This window comes from Apus apus, chromosome 4, assembly GCF_020740795.1.
Source record: "Apus apus isolate bApuApu2 chromosome 4, bApuApu2.pri.cur, whole genome shotgun sequence".
NCBI lineage: Eukaryota > Metazoa > Chordata > Aves > Apodiformes > Apodidae > Apus > Apus apus.
Genome location: NC_067285.1, coordinates 92,536,924 through 92,556,949, shown reverse-complemented (window position 1 = coordinate 92,556,949; position 20,026 = coordinate 92,536,924). Strand labels below are relative to the sequence as shown.

At 35.6% G+C, this 20,026-nt stretch overlaps 1 protein-coding gene across 1 annotated transcript in view; it reads right to left on the bottom strand.

The window, feature by feature from the left end:
• Positions 1-20,026, bottom strand: part of ARAP2 (ArfGAP with RhoGAP domain, ankyrin repeat and PH domain 2) — a 135,688-nt gene that overhangs the window by 67,575 nt on the left and 48,087 nt on the right. The window contains exons 10-15 of the mRNA XM_051618653.1: positions 11,820-11,935; positions 10,431-10,630; positions 9,616-9,701; positions 8,745-8,927; positions 6,643-6,817; positions 5,024-5,158 (exon numbers count right to left, since the gene is read on the bottom strand). Coding sequence (XP_051474613.1) covers positions 5,024-5,158; positions 6,643-6,817; positions 8,745-8,927; positions 9,616-9,701; positions 10,431-10,630; positions 11,820-11,935 — 895 coding nt within the window. The remainder of the gene's footprint in view (positions 1-5,023; positions 5,159-6,642; positions 6,818-8,744; positions 8,928-9,615; positions 9,702-10,430; positions 10,631-11,819; positions 11,936-20,026) is intronic.

Here is a 20,026-nt window from a genome sequence, read left to right as displayed (position 1 = left end):
GCTCTGTTGTAACAGCAACACATTTACGATGAAATCTCAGTCCCATTGACTTCAGTGGGCCAGGAATTCAACGCCTGTGTTGATACTACTCGACCTACAGAAACTGTAGTACATGGTCATTTAAGAAAAGAATATTTCAAATATAACACACTTATTTTTGCTTAATATGTGAAATTATTTTGTAAGTTAACTTTATCATTGTATAGGGCTTTTACTTCACTTGCTGTGGAACTTGATGGGGGAAGAGCTAGTACACAATACCATGTTAGACGTTTAGCAGAATAGAGTTAAGGAAGCAAAAAAACCCCAAACAAACATGCTACAAAGTTAGGAACATTGAAACCTAGAAGAACAATCTATTACAACAATAATAAGTAAATAAATAAAGCTGATAGTACAATGAGTGAATCATGGTATGTAGTAGCAAAAAACGGCTACTCTTTCTTTCATGTTACTGGAACTAGAGACCAAAACCAAGTCAATTTGCTTTCCTTTGATCATGCTTGGGTGCCCACTCAATGTCACAAGATTGAGAAAAAGTATTTAAGCTTTGCAAATAGTCTAGAAAAAACAATGTCATACATGCCAGAGCTGGTATCCATTGTACTTTATCAGAAAACAGAAGGAAAACTACACCAGGAGTTGTGTTATTTTACATTATTAAATTTTTAAAACCCCAAAACCTACCAAAATATTAGAAGATAATGAACTGAAGAACCAAAAAAATAAACCCTCTCTATGTACTTAAGTGTTTGAGCTCAGCTCTCTCCTACTGCAGGCCCAAGTGTCAGATAGTAATGAAATTGTGCAGAATTCACTCCTGTACACTGGAAGAGATAAACAGATACATTGTAGACAGGCAATAGCTGCAGCCATTTCAGGATGGCATGTTCACAGTAGAATGATTTGGAGATCTCTCTTGTTGCTATATACATATATACCTGGAATGGGTAAATTCATTTAGCAACACTGTAATTTCTAGAATGCTAACACTTGTAGGGTGCTTTCAATGTGTTACAATTTGCAGTTGCTGAGTATGGTTAAATAAATTTGAATTAGATGTATTGGAGAATCTAGTAATTGCCATCTATACTTTTTCAAAAACCCAAACAAACCAAAACAAGGTGGAGGAAAAAAAAACACAGAATGATTTAGAAGTATTATCTGACATATTTAAGACCAAACATATACTCCCTCTTATGAACCTAAAATATGAATACAGCACAACATAGCATATTAATGACTATTTGCTACTCAAAATATTAATAAATTCATTCTAGCCTTATAGTTAGTTCTTAGGCTAGAACTTGAGATATATCTATTCCCACCATTGCAGAGAAACAGGTCTAAGAGAAAATACTCTGTTTCTTTCTACAGCCTTAATATTCCTATACAGCTGCAAATATTCTGGTGAAGTATTTGTGAGAATTTAATAAAGCATCCCTGGAAAAAACCTACAAAAGTCAAACAGAAAACCTAACTGCAGTTCTAGTTAACTGATACTTACTTAGTGTGTTATCTGACATTTAATGCAATCATTATTTTCTGTTATTTGCAATATTATTTATACATATTTTATAAATATCTTGGTACTATTTTATTAGTATTTGTATCATGCTACTTACTATCTAGTTCTATCTATATTCTGTCTAAATATTAAAATAAACATAAGACAAAGGGTTTGAAAACATATAGGTTTACAGGCATGGAGCACCAAACTTAGAGGTTTTGACTGTTTAGGATTTTGTCCCCAGCTTCCCCCCCTTCCAACCCCCAAAATCTGTTCTACAAAATAGCTCACTACTTCAATATTCATTAAACAGTTACAGCTCTCAAGGATGATTTTGGAATATCAAGGCTTTTATCAGGGTTCCATTAAAAAAACCCTTTACACTAAAAACAGAAGGAAAAATCAAATCAAACCTGAGCCACTAAATCTCTAACCTTTTTGATCCATCGCATCAGAATAGCACCAATGTTTGAGCTCTCTTCCTGCTGATCATCAACAGCTGTTAATTAACAACTTTCCTCAAAAGTTATGCTGCCCTGCTGAAACCACTGACACTGCTATAATGAGAAGTACATGCAAAGTTGGCTCAGTCCCTCCTGCACTAGCTGGAACCTACCAAAACGAAAAACTGGACTGTATTTCCAGGTGTTCCATCTGGTTGCTATAAAACCTGCATTCAGTTTACAGCACTGAATGACTTCTTGAGTGTTCTTTCACCATGAGGGCTCAGTGATAATGGTTGTCTGTAACAACAACCATGGCACTTAAACTTTCAGCCCTCAGCACAAAAGACCAGGCTGACAACTGCCTCAGACATTTGTAACACTGAGGAGGAACTTAACTCTGGTTTAATGTCTAGAGAACTTAATGGGATTCTGACTTACAGTCCTTTCCACAAACAGAATTAAACAAAAAAAAACAATAAACCAGTAGATCAGAAGCTCAATACACTTTGGGACAGGGACCAAAATTTAGACAAGTGCTGTAATCTCCAGCTTGAGAATGGTGCTCCTTCTCTGGCCCAGTGAGAAGTCAATTAGTTCACAGCAAGTCAGAACTGCTTCAACAGGAGAACTTAACTTCTTTTCTCTAGAACTAGATGGTCAGGTCACTTTTTTGCATAAAGTGATCTTCTGATGTGAATCTCTACCGGCAGAAGGAACCGAAACTATCTCCCTCACATTAGTACTGTAACCATCAAACTATTTTCAGAAGTCAGATAAAAAGTATCACCAAAAATTCCCCAAAATCTGCGAGATGCACATCATGTACTACTTCACGTTAATGAGAATTTATAAAGCTAGAAACAGTTCTTGAGGTAGGGAAAAAAAAAAATCAACACAGGCAGACAAAAAGAAGACTACGTGTTTTATGCATGAAATAGTAGAAAAACCGTTTGTCATAATACTTCTTACACATGGCTGAGATATATTAGAGCCCTCAGGCAAGAGCAATTTCTACTTCAAATTTGCAGGGGTTCTTTTTGTTATTAAAAGGAATTATTACATCATCTTGCCTTGTCCTGTCTGTCAGCTGTCTTCTTAAACTGCAAATAGTCAGGGAAACCTATCTTCTTATGCATCTGTAAAGCACCCATCCCAGAAACATCAGTCCTGACAAACACACAGATAATTCAAGACGAATGCAAAACCAAAGAAAACACCCCCCCAGCCCCCAAGCAAACAGCAGAACATCTACCATCTACAAAATACTATCACAATTTCAGAGGCCAAAACTTGAGCTGAGGGAAATCTAGTTCCTTTCCATTTACTGTATGCTCCTCCAAGTAGTAAGTGTAATGCTAAGCAAAATACTACAAGCTTTTCAAAGCACCTAAATTTCTCTCCACCAGAAACGTATGATTGAAGACAGTCAAAATTAAGTTGTTTCCTGCTTGAAGGCTTTCTTTAGAAACACTTTTAAGGCTTCCTACTAATCACAGAATCATAGAATCATCTTGGTTGGAAAGGACCTTGAAGATCATCAAGTCCAACCATAACCTAAATCCACCTACCATAACCTAATCTACCTGTTCAGTGCTTAAATCATGTTGCTAAGCACTGCTTCTACATTTCTTTTAAATGCTTCCAAGGATGGTGATTCTACCACCTCCCTGAAAAAAAAAGATGCATACTCGCACAGCGGCTCCCCAAAAAAAGCATCACAGAAGACATTCTATGAGCATTTACAAACAAATGTTCACTCTGTAGAGGTATTTACAAACATATACTACACTGTGTTAATAGAGTTGAATACTATGCCCTTGTATCTGCCTTCTATTTCTGTCAGTGGGTTGGTTTTTTGGTGGGGTTTTTTTTGTCTTTTTTTTTTTTTAACCTGTTTTTGTTGTTGTTGTTGGTTTGGCTTTGGTTGTTTTTCTTTGGTTGTTTTGTTGTTGTTTTTTTTTTAATGAATATAGATACAGATACTCACAGCACAGAAGACAAGGTCTGCACTTAGAGCAAGTAGTGAAGTTTACAATTATGCCTTTGTTTCCTAACTAAGCTCAGTGCAGTTTCAGAACAAACCCTTGAGAAAGTCCTGTCCAGCAACAGTCCTCTGCCACAGCAGGTGTCTTTGTTAACAAGTGCAATGTTGCAGGGAAAAGCATTAGTTAGCTCTGTTGCTCAAATAATACTTTCAAGTATTTGGACTCACACTAACATACAGGTTCTACAAAAACATATTTAAATAGGTGTTATGTGCTCTAACATGCTTCAACCTCCACTAGGGATCTTACAGACATATATTACAAGAATATGGGCTTAATCATACAAAAATATGTATATATTGACAGAGGACGCCATGTCAATATTTAGGAGGAATAAAAAATCTTTCAAGCAGCTCAGACTTTAAAAATCTATTGTCATTCACTTGTTTAGAAGGAAGAAAAACATACAAACACAACTGGAAAAAGGAAAAGAAAAAGCTAAGAAAATTATCAGATAACATCTCTCTCTCAAAAAAAAAACCAACACACCACAAAACAATCACAGAAGACTGATACACAAAGAAGACCAGGAGCATCTACTGTGAGACATATGCATTTTCGCTCCACAAAGATGAATTCAGTGGCAAATTGTTGGAAGTGCCCATTTAAACATTTAAAGTTTGTGAGTTTGAGAAATATCCCATGTGTTAGCCTTTTGGACTCTTACTGAGAAGTCAGTAATACTTTTAAATTATTATTTCAGATGGGAACTACTTTTCGACAGTCAGTAGCATCTATCTAAATATAATTAAAGTAAGAAGTGCTTCTAAGTGGCTTTTATTTATCAATAACAATTAACTGAATAATTTTTCATTAGTTTTTTTCTTCTGTCAATCACTGAATAAAGAGATCAAGACAGACAACATATATTTATCTGAAAGAGATTTACCAGATCAAAAAGGATGTCATGTCAAAGACATTTTATCTTTTAAAAAGTAATGCAAGAAGTTAAAAAGAACCAAATCAACCCAAATCGTGCATGTTAACATATTATTCAAATGCACAAAGAAAAAGTGAAATACCTTCTTTTAATTTCTTCTCTGTAAGAAGCTTAGCAGCATTAGAAGAAACTTTGTATAGGAATTCACAAAGAAAGGTGGAATGTGAAGAATCTTCAGAGAAGCCACTTTCAAAACAAGTATTGTAGTTTGGAAAATCTATTAATAAAGACAATGGAGACAGAACTTCAGTTATATTAGTTAAAACCGTTTCTCTATAGGTCCTTCCAACTGCCTATCAGCAGATACATAGTTGCTCTGTAATATCTTTACTACAGCACAGATACATCTTATTGATTTATTCTTATAGTTCCAATAAAACTCTTAAACATTCATAAAAAATCCCCATAGGTTCATATTTCTCACAACACTGCCACTGTCTACCACTGCTTGCCAATGTAATTTAACATGCAGTTTTCTGGTGTATTTAGCTTTTATCTTCATCCCTTATGAACATACTTAAACAGAAATCTATTATTTCTCTTAAGGGCTTATCTAGAAGTTTGTGTGGTTTTTTTTTTAAACTCTGGCAGCAGACAGACAATGATTTGGAGAATCACTGTCAACTTGCAATGACCTCCCTTTCTCTGAAAAGAAGAACAAACACTAGCAACAGCACATGGAGATGCTGTCTTAGCTGCAAGGCTAAACATAAAAAAGACAGACAAGACAGGCAAACTTCTCTCTGTAGCCTTAGGACCACTTGACAGTCTAACTAGCAAAAAAGCTATAGCTGCATGTTTGCACAGGGACTGAGGCCAACATCCTGTGCCTGGCACTTGAGACAAAGCAATGCTCAGGCAGAACTTAAGGGACCGTGTTTGCTCTAGAAAGCCCTAAAAATTTCCTCTATTTCTCACTAAAACTTTTGTTGTTCAGCCCACACAGTGCTATTTTGCAGAGTGGCACAAGAAAACAGAAAATTGGTCCAAAAGTATGTTCACAAGACTGGCTGCAGTATAGCCCAGCTGATTTTTTTCCCTGACTGCTTCTGTACAGCCCTTTTGAAAGGTAAGCTCAGGCACATCCCTACTCTTCTATTTATTTATTTGTGAAACTAGAAGACCTTAGTAACAGTCACACACTGCAACCAGAAATGTTGACTTTCAAGGTCAAAGTTTATTGTATGCTCCAAGCTGTAACAGAAGTTGTGATCTGAAAAAGTTAGTTTGCTGGGACTGATCCTATTACAAGTTCAAGGTGTGAGTTTTATTTTGGGAGGAGTGTTTCTGACAAAACAGGTAGGTCTACATGCAATAGGGGTAGATATAAACTTAAACAATTTTTAAGGAAAAGCAAAGCTCCAGACAAATACTTCAGATACACGTTCACCGTGTATTCCCATTTTTCTGGAAAAAGCCTCATATACTGGCAGAACACATGACATGTTACTTCTGTGTTATAAATTAGAGTATGAGATGAGTTATCACTGGCTTTTAAATTATTTTTAAGCCCTAAACTTAATTTCTCAGCAAAATAAAACTAACTTGTACACAGTTACATACACTGTCTGCTATATAATTAACACAATGAAAACTCCACTTCAGCTATACCTCTGTTGTTTAAGACAATCACAATTTTTCTTCTTAATTCCTTCCGTCCCTAGAAAATTACAAGATAAAAACAAAGATAATATATCCTACCTGAAAACTTATTATGGTAAAGGAATTCCATTTGCAGTCTTTGTCCAGCTTTCTTGGCTAGTAGGTATGGAGTACTGTAAACAGGGTCTCCAGTGGCACACATAGCATCAGCCCCACTAAACAGCAACATCAGAGTTTCTAGCACATCGTGTTTAACTACAGCAGCACACAGGGCCTTATCATGGAGAGAGAAAATAAAAAGTCTCTAAATTAGAAAGTTATTGTCAACAAGTACATGTAATTTAGATGCAAAACCTTTCACCTCCAATAGTTCCCCTGCATTTTCGAAGACCATAAACACAGAGAAGTAGTGAGGATCATGAAGCATGGTCTCAATATAGAAAAAACCAACAACAAAAAAAGAAAATCCAAAAACATCATCAACTTCAACCCTGCTAGATGTTCCTGCCACAAGTTTCACTTGGGCAGGATAATATGAATTAATACAACTAGAGAGGAAGATTGTTGGTTTTTTACCTTACAAATTCCCACTCATTTTCCCCTCACACATCAAACTACCGAAGAAAAAAAATCTTCAAAAGTCCAACCAAAGAGACAAGATTTGATCCTTGAATTTTATTGCTAGGAAACTGACTGAAATGCATAGACAGTTTTTCAAAACTACGGTCACAAACAATAAAATTACTATTCTTTAGGGTATCTTCATACTTGATCATCTTCCTTGAGATTTAAAGATCTCTCCACATCCTAAAACATTAGTCACCTTACATTTTTGTATACACAGATAAGCATAACAAACTTTCCCCAAAAAAATGTTGGTCTAAATCTTTAAAACCAGAAGTAGTTACACAATTACAGCCATCTATTCTGTAACAATTTTTGTAAGTTAATATATATTTATTTCATGTTAGTTAGTAATTTCCTGTCTATAGAGAATTTTACTATTACATCTGGTATTTCTTTACACTAGTTAAATCTTTAATTGACAGACACCATTCTCCCCCCCAACAGAAAACACAGACTTGAGAAATATCAAGCCTGTAAAACACAGAGCTATTTTCTTTAGTCTGCAGTTACAATATTAAATAGTGTCTTGCACAGCTGCTACCAGTAACTAGAAAAGAATTCAAATATTTTATTTTGCAAAGACAAAGAATTCCTAGTGAGACCCCAAAACACTTCCCGATTCTAATGACATGCAGAAAACCTAAATTCAAGTTATACAGTGAGATGGCTCTGAATTTGGCTACAAGTGTTTAAAGACAACTACTCTCATATGCCAGTATTTTAACTTCTTATGCATATAAATGACATCCAACTTCTAAGATGCATAGAAAATATCACTTCCTCTTTGACAATAACCAGTGAACAAATGAGACCTCTCTAGTTCAAACCCCAATAACCTTTTGCATGTTACTGTCTCCTGACAATCTCTGACAATTTGACTCATGTAACTGAATGCATTAGCATTGTTATTAATATGCATTTAAACTCTTCCATATTCCTAAACTCTAAAAAAATCGTAATTCTGAAATCAATGGATATTGGAAGTCAGTCAAATTGTTATTAAAAATGACAAAGAAATTTATAATTATAATTAGCATTTACTCATTATAACTGTAAAGAATTTGTTATTTGTGTAAAAGGAAACACCCAGAACACACATTTTTCATCAATACTTTTAGCTTGTTTAATTTCCAATTATCTACAAGCTACTATATAAGTGTGCACGGGGTACTTTCACCACTAATAACACTAAATCATCTAATGCACTGGAATGTTAGATGTCAGACATATAAGAGATCAAAAACACATAAAGAAGGAATCTTAATAAGTCAAGTAGAAATTTGCATCCCTACAGTGTGCATCTGAATTAAAATAAAGATCCATACTCATTGATGGCTCTGAAAGACATATTACAGGCACCATAAGATTCTACAAGCATACTAACTGGAAAAACTAAGAACTAGGAAATAATGAAATTACTCCTATAAAGGCTCCAAAACAATCCTTATTCAGCTCTGTGAGAATCTCTCTTAGGATTCTGAATGAATTTCTCACCAGTTTAACAAGATGAAAAACTGAACACAGATACAATACAATAGAAATGTATGGTATGGGGTTATCAATTCTAGTATTACCTTATTCAACTGTTCCTTGGTTTTGTAGGGAAAAGGTGTTTTCCTGAATCTTCCCTCCTTATATTTTTGTGTAATGAATGCTATCCTTTTTTCTGCAGGGTCATCCATATGCAGCTCTTCATCTGGAGAAAGATTTCCTGCCCAAAAACTGTTTGCCCTCTTATTTCCAATGATGATAAAGAGCTGGATTAGATGTAAGAAAAAGATCAGTCAAAATAGCATGAAGCATATGAAGCTGGTCTTTAAATAATTTTTAGCTGCTAAAAGTTGAAAAGTTATTAAAGGGAAGACAATTCCCTGCAGGAGACAGAAGCCTCTCTCAGTCACTGCCTATGGTCATCTAATAATGAATAATAAAGTCTGCAGTCACCAATTACCATCAACAGCAACCAAGCTTTACAAGGCTAAGCAGTTACAGCATTTCAATACATATTAGAAAATACCAGTAAAAGGTCAGAGAAGACTGGCATATGTTTTAAAGAAAACACTGATGACTCAACCCTCTACATATCAGCACCACTTTTTTACAACCCAAGCTGCTAAACTGGTATTGAGAAGCTTATTTTCTTTTCCCCTTCCCAATATTGCCCATCATGATTGCTCTCCAAAAGTATTTTTCTTCTTCTCCCAAAAAAAACTCCTATATGCTTGGAGAAATACTAAGAGAAATTGTACAGATGGTTATCAAAACAAATTAATATTTTGAATTACACAAAACTACATTATTCCTGGAAACATCAAGTTTACTATTAATAGTAGCATGTTATTTAGCAGCTATATGTTCAGTTTTCTTGTGAATACAGCAATAAATAACTCCTATTGATAGAGTAGTTTTCAATATGGAACAAAGAGTTAGAATATCACAACATACCTCAATCAGTTCATTGCTCCAAATGCTGGCATCCATTTTTAAACTCCGGACCTTTGAATCTCTTGGTCCTAAAGATCGGTGCTGCCCTGAAAATCCAAGAGTACCTTTATTTAACGAAAGCTCTTAAATTGGGTTTCTCTTCTGTTGAGATAACAAAATAGTTTAATGAAGATTTATTCTAATAGCTATTTTTAAAAAGTCTGGGTATGACATTTGAATACAAAATAAAACCAACGAAACCCACCAAAATTAAGAACTAAAATAGATTGCATTTGGTAGTAATGAATAAAAGAAGTAGGCTGTCTGGTGTAGAATACTCTCGGGTTTATTTTGAAAGAAAGCCTAGTTATAAACTTTTTCTCTGAAACTACTGATTAAGCACACATTTAAACATAAAACATGCCAGAACTAGGTTTTTAGTAGTATCTGAAAAAGATGTCCCTATTGGCAGCAAAATATTCCCTCAGGTAATAGAATTAATATCGCAAATTTAAAAATTGTTATCCTTTGGCATCCAGCCTTGGAAAAGCCATCTACTTCCCAGTAAGTACTAGTGTGTCTTCATTTCCACTAATTGTGGAGGATTATTCTTCTGAGGGAAACCAATCACCTTACCGTCCTCTCATTTATGCATGGTAATGACTCAGAATAAGGATGACTTTGGTACATTAAAAAGTTACATTCACTTTTTGTCAAAACTTTCACAGGGATGGCACCGTAAAAATACAAAAAAAAAAAGCCAGTTCAAGGACACACACAGATATGTAAATATGACATTTTGTAGAGCCCATGCAGCCTGTTTTTAATTACTCTACCTGCACACTTCTTACAAATGACAACACAGAGATTGATGGATGCCCAGTCAGGACCAGGAGCTTTACAGTCAGCACAGCTCCTGTTGGACTCATTGAACCAAATCTTCTCAGCTACTTCATAATCAGACAGAGTTTCTGCTATCGATTGCTGCAGTGCTTCAATCCAGTCTTGTTTCTCTTTTTCGGAGTCTGCTGTAAAGCTGAAACAATTGACTTTTCTGTGTTATTGATCTTTATTTTAAAGCCCAATTAAACATAGTCTGTAGTCTTTCTTATTTATTACATTTACACCTGAAATCACAGTCAAAAAATCTTCCTCCACAGATATAAATACTAAGATGGAATGTGTTAGTTTGTGGTTTCAGTCAATGAAGACTCCCTTTAGTTTTGTGCTGCCAACAAAACGACTACTAGGATAAGCTACATAGCTTTTGTAACGTTCAAGTTACGCTCCTGAGTTACTTTCAATCTTTTTGTATTTTCACATACCAAACTTCAAGCCTGACCTTGAACAAAAGCATAGAAAGAATGACCTAAGGAAACAGGGAGACATACTGAGGAGGGGAAAAATAAAATAAAATTTAAAAATCAGACTTGCTACCTACCAACAGTCAAAAACTTATTTTCATTTAAACTGATCTTTTTAAAAAATTATTTTGAGAAAAATAATACTAAGCAAACATCAACATGGTGATGACTTAGAGAAAATCAAAGAACTTGCTATCTACTAGTCTACCACCAACTAGTCGCACATTCAAGTCACTAAGACTAATTTACCTGCTACTCTACTTGACTAAGAATGAAAGGAAATTAATTCAGCAAGCCCAGGAAAACAAAGTGATTTCTTCTTCTGCATTACTGAGATTTCATTTAAGAAACGCTACAACACTTAACAAAAGGTTTTTATTAGCATACATTTTTCTTCAAAATCATTACAAGACACAGCATCAGCCAAAGTGAAACTTTCTACTGACTTCAATGGAGGATTTCTGCAGGGTATGCTGCATGATTGATTATTTTCTTTTTTCATAAAATGCTTAGTATTAAATGAATACAGCACTATTTCTTCACTGCAGTTTATTAAGTCAGAGTCATGTAGTTAAAGTTACGTGTTTTTTTTTTCTTCTGCCCTTCCACAGAGTGAACAAAGCAAGCTACATAAAAATAGTACATTGTGAGCATATGATGTCTACTCAGGGAGGTAACAGATGAAACACAGTGGAAACAATGCAAATAAAACAGTTCTTTAAAAAAAAATAAAAATGCTAAGCATTCTTAACAAAAGCATTACTTTCATCCAAACTAGGTAAGTCACTGTAGTATGAAGCATCTTTTGCTTCATACTGTAGAATTTGTATATTTTTTTAATGTAAATACTAAATTTCTCACCTAAAGCTTTTATAAGGAGTAATTATTTCAAAAGATTGCTTTGCAGTCCGATCCACTTGTTTTACATTTGCCACGTTCATAGGGATTACAGTGATACCAAATCCTGTCTTAAAATCCTGGGGAAAGGACAATAAAAGTTCAGGGGTTTATCAATCAAGAATCAAACATCCATAGAACAATTAAATCAGGTCCAAAAATCCAAGGTCATTAATACACATTTTGGCCACAACATGCAAGCTCCTTCAAATTCCTTAATGGATAAATAAACCTATACTAAGTTTTGTCCAAACACAATGCTTGTAATTGCTAGAATGGCTTTACTTGACTGTTTGTAGGAGAAAACATACACACTGCAAACTATTAATACAAGTGAAAAAAGGTTAAATAACAGATTGCGTTAAAATGTGGCTCCAAAACTACAGAAGTATCAAGTTTAAATCATGCCTTAATGACTGAAGAATGTTTATACATCTAAATCATCATTGACAGCAGTTTTGCCTGGTTTTAAACAGACTGTTTTAGCAAATCAAAACATATTATGCATAAACTCTTCCTTAAACCTTTGGTCGATTATGCTTCTGATGTATTACATGAAATAAAAATGTCAAACATGTCTTTGAAAAAATGTCCTATACAGCAGCCAAAATAGACAAAGGGTTATTTGTGACTCAATTATTAGAAATGCAAAGCATTTTTGCCTCCAACCAGGAAAACCCTTTTTTTCACCCTGCATGGAACAATGTACTTACAATAAAGATCAGTCTTCCATTAACACAGTTGGGAAATAAAATGTTCAGTGAGCTTTTATGAAACTCTCTCAAATGCATGCATTTTGAAAACAATGATAGGCACATATTTGTTTGTGGGTGTACTCTGAACACCATCTCCTCAGCTGATTTATTTAGATGTTCATCTTATGGTAGTCACAACCTCGTTGGTAACAGGAACTGCGTCAGAAACAAAACCAAACTACATCACCCAAACAAAAAAGCTACATCACCGAAACACAAAAGCCAAATCCACATATCTAGCCATCTGCAAGATGTTCGCTAAGTTACCTCTCACACAACAAGTGGCTGGGCATGGGCTGATAAAAATACAAGCAATGGAGGTGACAAGCTTCAGTCACATGCATGTGCAGCACAGATTGTTTCTCTAGTGAATACATATTTAAACCTGCATCACCGACAAGTTTCTCTTCATAAGATTTTAATATTTTATAAGTATTAAAGCTCACACGGAGAAGATACTTCATGAAACTGTGTTCATTTCCCTACTGTAGGCATGAGCAAATAAAAATATTATTTTAGCCATGATGGATAAAGGCTGAATCTGAAATAAAACACACATATGGGTCTATGCACAAGTGTAAGTAATAATTGTAACACACAGGGCATTGAGCAGAATTATATCCCGAAAAGGCATTATACATGTTAAGATTTTAAAAATACCATTATTTCCAATAATTAAATATAGTGTGGGATAAATCAGCTTATCTCAAGTTTGGATTTCAGCACAAACTTTTATAAATAAGTTTCAGTAAGTACCCTGCCTAAGCTGCTCCTCACAGAATATATTTTTAAATATCATAGAATCATAGAATCCTAGGGGTTGGAAGGGACCTCGAAAGATCATCTAGTCCAACCCCCCTGCCAGAGCAGGGTCACCTAGAGTACATCACACAGGAAGGCATCTAGGCGGGTTTTGAATGTCTCCAGCGAAGGAGACTCCACAACCTCTCTGGGCAGCCTGTTCCAGTGCTCTGTCACTCTTACAGTAAAAAAATTTTTCCTGATATTCATCTTAAACCTCCTATGCTCCAACTTGTATCCATTACCCCTTGTCCTATCACTGGTCTTCACTGAAAAAAGCTTAACTCCATCGTCTTGACACTCACCCTTTACATATTTGTAAACATTGATGAGGTCCCCCCTCAGTCTCCTTTTCTCCAAACTAAAGAGACCCAGCTCCCTCAGCCTTTCCTCATAAGGGAGATGTTCCACTCCCTTAATCATCCTTGTGGCTCTGCGCTGGACTCTTTCAAGCACTTCCCTGTCCTTCTTGAACTGAGGGGCCCAGAACTGGACACAATATTCCAGATGTGGCCTCACCAATGCAGAATAGAGGGGGAGGAGAACCTATTTCTAGCTTTCTCTATCGTCATATCCTGTAACACACATTTTTATTCTCCCTCCTCCTCCTCTCAGCCTCTACCCCATTTTCCTATAAATAATGGTATTCATACTAACACATCTGTCTCAGAAGACAGCAGAGAGTTTTGTGAAACCCACACAGTCCCTAATAATTCATCCTCAAAGTTCAGTTCTATGGAAAAGGAGTGGGCAGAATAATCTTTTTGAGTATGATCTTGACAGCATGCTCTGTAGTAGTGAAGCATTCTTAAAGTCAAACATCGTCAGTGAGAAAAACAGAAGCATGAAAAACTGGATTAAAAAAATTGAGGATAGAAAAGTACTATATTTTTATTTCTATTGGCAGCTGTGTCTTAAATAAAATGAGCAATATAATAAAAACCCCTTTAACTTTCTAGAATTAAATGGTTTGCACTTCTGAGGTGCACATTGGATGCAGGTTTCATCTGTTGGTTTCAATTATTTGAAAAAAATGGCCTTAAGAAGTCCTGATTTTTAAAGAAGCAATGAGACTATACTTCCACCTGGACAGCATTGCAATGTATTCTTTGTTTATTAAATAACAGCTGAATGTCTGCTAGAAGTCATAATTAATAGGTGTTCAACACGCTCTTAGATCCAGATTAAAGTTTAGTGAAGGTAAATTATGAGTCATGAAGATGACTGAAATAAATACCATACTGAGCTAGACCAAAAGTTCACCTAGTACAGAAACATCCCTTTGAGCACTTGCTACTGGCATCTATCATGAAAAGAATGTAAATAAGAAAAGGTACATTCTCACTTTTCCAAATAAGCTTCCAGCAATCTAAGGACTTCCAGCTCAGAAGGTCCCTGAACAAATATTTGCAGCCAAGCCGTCATACTTACTAGCAATTGATAGTCATATCCTTAAGGAATGCAAATTCATGCTTTGAGGCCTCTGCAGCATCCTGCTTCAAAAAATTCCCAAATACTAATTGTGCAACAAAGCAGCTCCTTATGTCTATCTAGGTTGGATTTTTAGTTTATTTTTTTTTGCAAAACTGGGAATTTCATTACATGACATTAGAGAAAAGAAACAGTAACTAAACTTTATTCATCTACTTATTCCATACTGTTCTTTCTTGAAAATCTCTCTCCTATATTCCCTTCAATCTGTTCTTTTTGATGCCTTCAGCCAGCTGCACCCGCTTTCCTTGGAGCAAAAAGGGAAGAGGCTGCACAGAAGCACTCTACAGGTGGACAACTGTACGAGTTTGCGTCTGTGATGACAGACACAAAACTTTGTTACACTAAACTTAGCAAAGCAAAGTAAGAAAGCACTCTAGAAATGAAATGCATTAATTTGGAAATCTTGACCTATATTTAGCTGGAGCATCAACCCTCCAAAACTTCCACACATACTCAGTGTATGAGCAATCCCACTGAAGAGAGAATAACTATCATGTTTGTATTCAGCAAGTGCATAAGAACTTACAGTGCTGAATTTCAGTGTGAGGAATGTCAGAAAGTTTAAGAAGTCAGAAGTGAGGAACATTCTTTTCAGAACTCAACTTTGTGGGAAATTAACCAATTTCTTTCATACATTAGAATGAAGTTATTTCCATAATGGTCCAAACAAACTCTTCATGGTAACTGTACAATACTTGGCATATACCAGGTTTTGTGAGTGACACGTACACTGGAATCTAATTTTCAAGGTTCAGAATCATATGCTTTCAGGAGTGCAGTCTTGTTCTCTCCTTCAGAAACAGAAGAGGGAATTGGTACAGGGCAAAAAAGAAATGCTCCACTTCAAAAGATAAATTCATTCACTTTGAGTGCCCAAGAGGACAATAGGGCCATTCAAGCACTACACAATATGTACTGACAGCAAGACCAAGCACTATCTTTTCAGGCTAAGAATTGTCTTACTTCTACAGAATGGAAGCTCATTGCTTCAGATAAACTGTGTTAGACTTTCTGACAAATGAAAAGTTAAAGATGATTCAAAAATGCAGAGAAAAAGCTGAGGTATGGTTGTTGGTTTTTTTTAAATAAAATATAGGTATGTCTTAAATATGTATACTATCTTAATGAACTTGAAGAAAGGTTGAGAAATGGCTTGACAACAAAAAAAATTCTTTAATACTTTTTTTTTAATAGTTTAAAAAAACCCAATTTTTTTACAGAGATAATAATTAATCAAAATTATTCACTAAACAGCACAGTTACCTGAAGGTTAAAAATACTAATAGGGAAAGGCCTTTAACTATTACATGAGTATTGCCTTTCTGGTGACCTGTTGCTCCTTCTGGAAGGAAGATAACTGTAATGTTTGTGTCCCGTTGCCACACACTCCTGTCTGAAAGACATAACCTCTATGAAAATCTGTCATCTGTATATAAACTGTGAAATTATGTAACTTTTTTTTAAACATACCTTTAACATATATCTATAAAGTGCATATTAGTGTACAAAATTGCTTTCTTTGTAATGTATTATCTTTTCTTAGGCAAAAGCTATCCTGATACATGCTTCACTAACTTTTCTTTTACTGTATTATAGATGAAATACAAGGAGCTTGTAGAGTAGTTTCATACTTTTTGTAATATATATCACCACTGTTTTACAGGCACAGAAATAAACATCAAGGGTAAGGGAAATGTAAGTAAATGTATGAATAGGATCATGCAGTTACACCTAAACAACTCTAATTTTCAGAGTTGCTGAACACAGAACTTTTGGTATGTTGTCTAAAAAACAGGCCTAGGCATCTTTTTCTATAGAATTCTTAAACAAATCTGCAATCAGATGCTGAATCTTGTGGTTCTCAGTTAATGAACAGACCTTGCCTACAAAACTACTCCTCCTTTCCCTGGAAAGTATAAAAATAAAAAAATAAGAAAAAAAAGTTTTATTTTTTTCCCTTCCGCTCAGTTTTTCACTAGTAACACTTGGGCTTTGAGTAAATCAATACTCTTGTTGGTTTAGTCAACCAAAAATTCATGATGAACCAAAATTCATCTGAACACAGCAGTTCTGGAGGTACTGCTTCTGTTCCTCCACTGTTACTGCTTCACCAATTATAATCATGTCTTTCCATGTGCTGCCTTTTATGAATTTAACATTACTTCCACAATACATAAAGTTGATTAAAGAAACCAATTTGCCACAAGAAGACATCTTGGAAAAAACCCTACCAAAAAACACAACTACAATTACAAGGTAACCCTTAGCCCTCGCATAACAATTATTAGAAATGAATCCCAAGTTTTACTTTAAACGTTAACTATTATTTTTCAATTAGAAATATTAGTCCATGTGTTTACCTCAGCTTTTTGCTGGAGGACTAAGGGAACAGCAGCAATAGCAGAGAAAAAGAAAAACTGCTGCCATGTATAATTATACATATACACACACGCATATACACACATGTAAATATATATTTGAAGGATATTTTGAAGTACAAAGTACAGAACAAAAATAGTACTGGTGTATGCTGGGAGCAGAGCACTTGATGAAACTGCTACATCAACTGAGTAGTCTCACTGCACATCAGATTCCTTCCTGTAAAATAAGAGATTGTGATCCCTTTGCTTTTTTTGCAGTTCTTAAGTGGACGTCTGCACACACATATACATATATAAAGTCACAATAACGGTAAAAGGCACCAGATAGTACAAGAAAAACTTACTACATATAAGCATGTAAATACACACACAGAGATATGTGTGCGTGGATATGTTGTTATACATGCCCTTTTTTTTTTAAACATCCATCTTACCATCCTACTACTAATTTATAATAAGGCCCATCCATATTTCTGACACTACTCATCCTGCTGTCCATACATATAAACACAATATCTATGATCATGTCCAAAATCTGACCTTACATGTTTTCTTGAATTTTCCTTTGCTATTTGCAATAGCTCTTTAGGTTTACTTTGGGGAAGCTACCATGAAGTTGTGACAATTAGATTAAGACTCATTTCTGCAACATCTGAGAATTTCCTTAACAACATGTTTTAGACTTTTTCTTCATTCTAGCCCCATGACATTTGGTTCCCTTCAAACAATACCTCATCAGGCTTTTCAAACCTTTCTAGACTTACTTCCTTCATCACAGGTGGCAGTTACGTATCATGCACTGGAACAAAAAAAGCCATGAGTAAAGACATATGTACTCTCTCTTACAGCCTTCCTAACAAGGTCTCAGAATGAAACCCCAGTGAAGCATATAGTATATAATTACACACAAAAGAAAAATAATATGAAAGGAACATGAAGTTTGCCAACTCAAGCTCTGATGAGCAAGGAGATGTTAGAATTCAAACTGCCTATGCATGATAACTCTCTAGCTTCATGCTCATTTGTTATGAGAAGTAGTCACATCATCGATTTTAGGTTCTTTACTTAGCTAACCAAAATTCCTGCATCATGTAATAGAAACACTTGAAAATATTTTGAGCTATTATTGCAAAACATTTTGTAACGACAACTTGACATCCATAATTTTAAAGACTGCAAGAAAAGGAAGAGAGCAAAAGGTGAGAAGGGCCTCTCAGATGAGCTCTAGTCAATGCCATGGAGTAGACTTGCTTGCAGTGGAGTGTAATGATAGCTGAGACCTATGAAAACAGGACAGTATGGCCTGACATAAAGCTGCTCCCTCCCAAACCCCCATAAAAGACAAAGAAAAGGACTCTCAATATATGGGCATTTGAATAATTCATTCTGTTTCTTGGAACAGTGGGGTCACACAAAGCAGGCAATCATGTTCTTTTACCAATCAGGAACTGATGAAAAATAAATTACTTGTTTTTCTTTGATTAGCCAAGCACAGCAACTACTGATCACTTCCTCACAAACATCGCTTTACTGGTGAAGGATTTTTTCTGTAAGGCACTTTCCAACAGTGTGCAACAAAAAGGTTACTCCATGAAAATAAATAAAAATTATCAAACAGTAACAATATACTGAATGAGGTAGTGATCATGTGGAAGAAAATAGCATATTATAGTACCTACTGCTCAATATTAAATTATATAGATTTAACTGGATGAAATTAAAGTTTTAGGAATAAGTCCAGTTTTTCCACGTTTAGAGTGGGTGCACAAATCTGTAATTGTGGTAACGTTATTTCACACAGATCTTTGAATTTTGACAGGTTATTAGCTAAGTTCTCCCCAAAAATCATGGAACCACAGAATGTTAGGGGTTGGAAGGGACCTCTAGAGATCATTGAGTCCAACCTGCCAGAGCAGGACCAAAAACGAGAGCAGATCACTCAGAAAGGCATCCAGACAGGTACTGAAAGTCTTCAGAGAACAATACTCCACAACCTCTCTGAGGAGCCTGTTCCAGTGCTCTGTAACCCTCATAGTAAAAAAGTTCTTCCTCATGTTGAGGTGGAACTTCCTATGCTCAAGTTTGAATCCATTGCCCCTCATCCTACCACAGGGCACAGATGAAAAGAGCTTGTCCCAGCCTTCTTGATTAATTAGATCGCCTCTTGTCCTTTCCTCTCTAGACTGAAAAGCCCCATGTCTCTCAGCCTTTACTTGTAAGGCAGGTGGTGTTCCAGTCCCTTCATCATCCTCATAGTCCTTCACTGGACTCTCTCAAGCAAGATCCCTGTCCCTTTTGAATGGGGGAGCCCAGGACTGGACACAATACTGAATTTACATAATCACAGGAGCATCTGTCTCTCTACCTAACCCCAAGTAAGTTTTTACTCTAGATAGGTGTTTTACTTCCATCATATTCCACATAATAGCAGTCACTGAGTACCTCAGGTCTTAACAAGGCTTAAGGAAGATAAGTCAGAGCAAAGGACCTAGACTCTTAAACTTATCCACTCCCCTCTTCTCCAGTCCCAAAAGCAGAAGCTTTAGTGTTAATTCACTGGGACCATAACAAAGCAAGACGATGATAACAGAGATGAGAAGTTATAAATCCAAATATTCCCAAGTTTCTCACTTGTGCAGAAACACGCTGAAACAGGAAAAAATCCCAAACAAATCATGCTACAGCCATGCCTTGCCATTACAAACAATTTGCATGCATGCCATTTAGTGATGGTCCAATA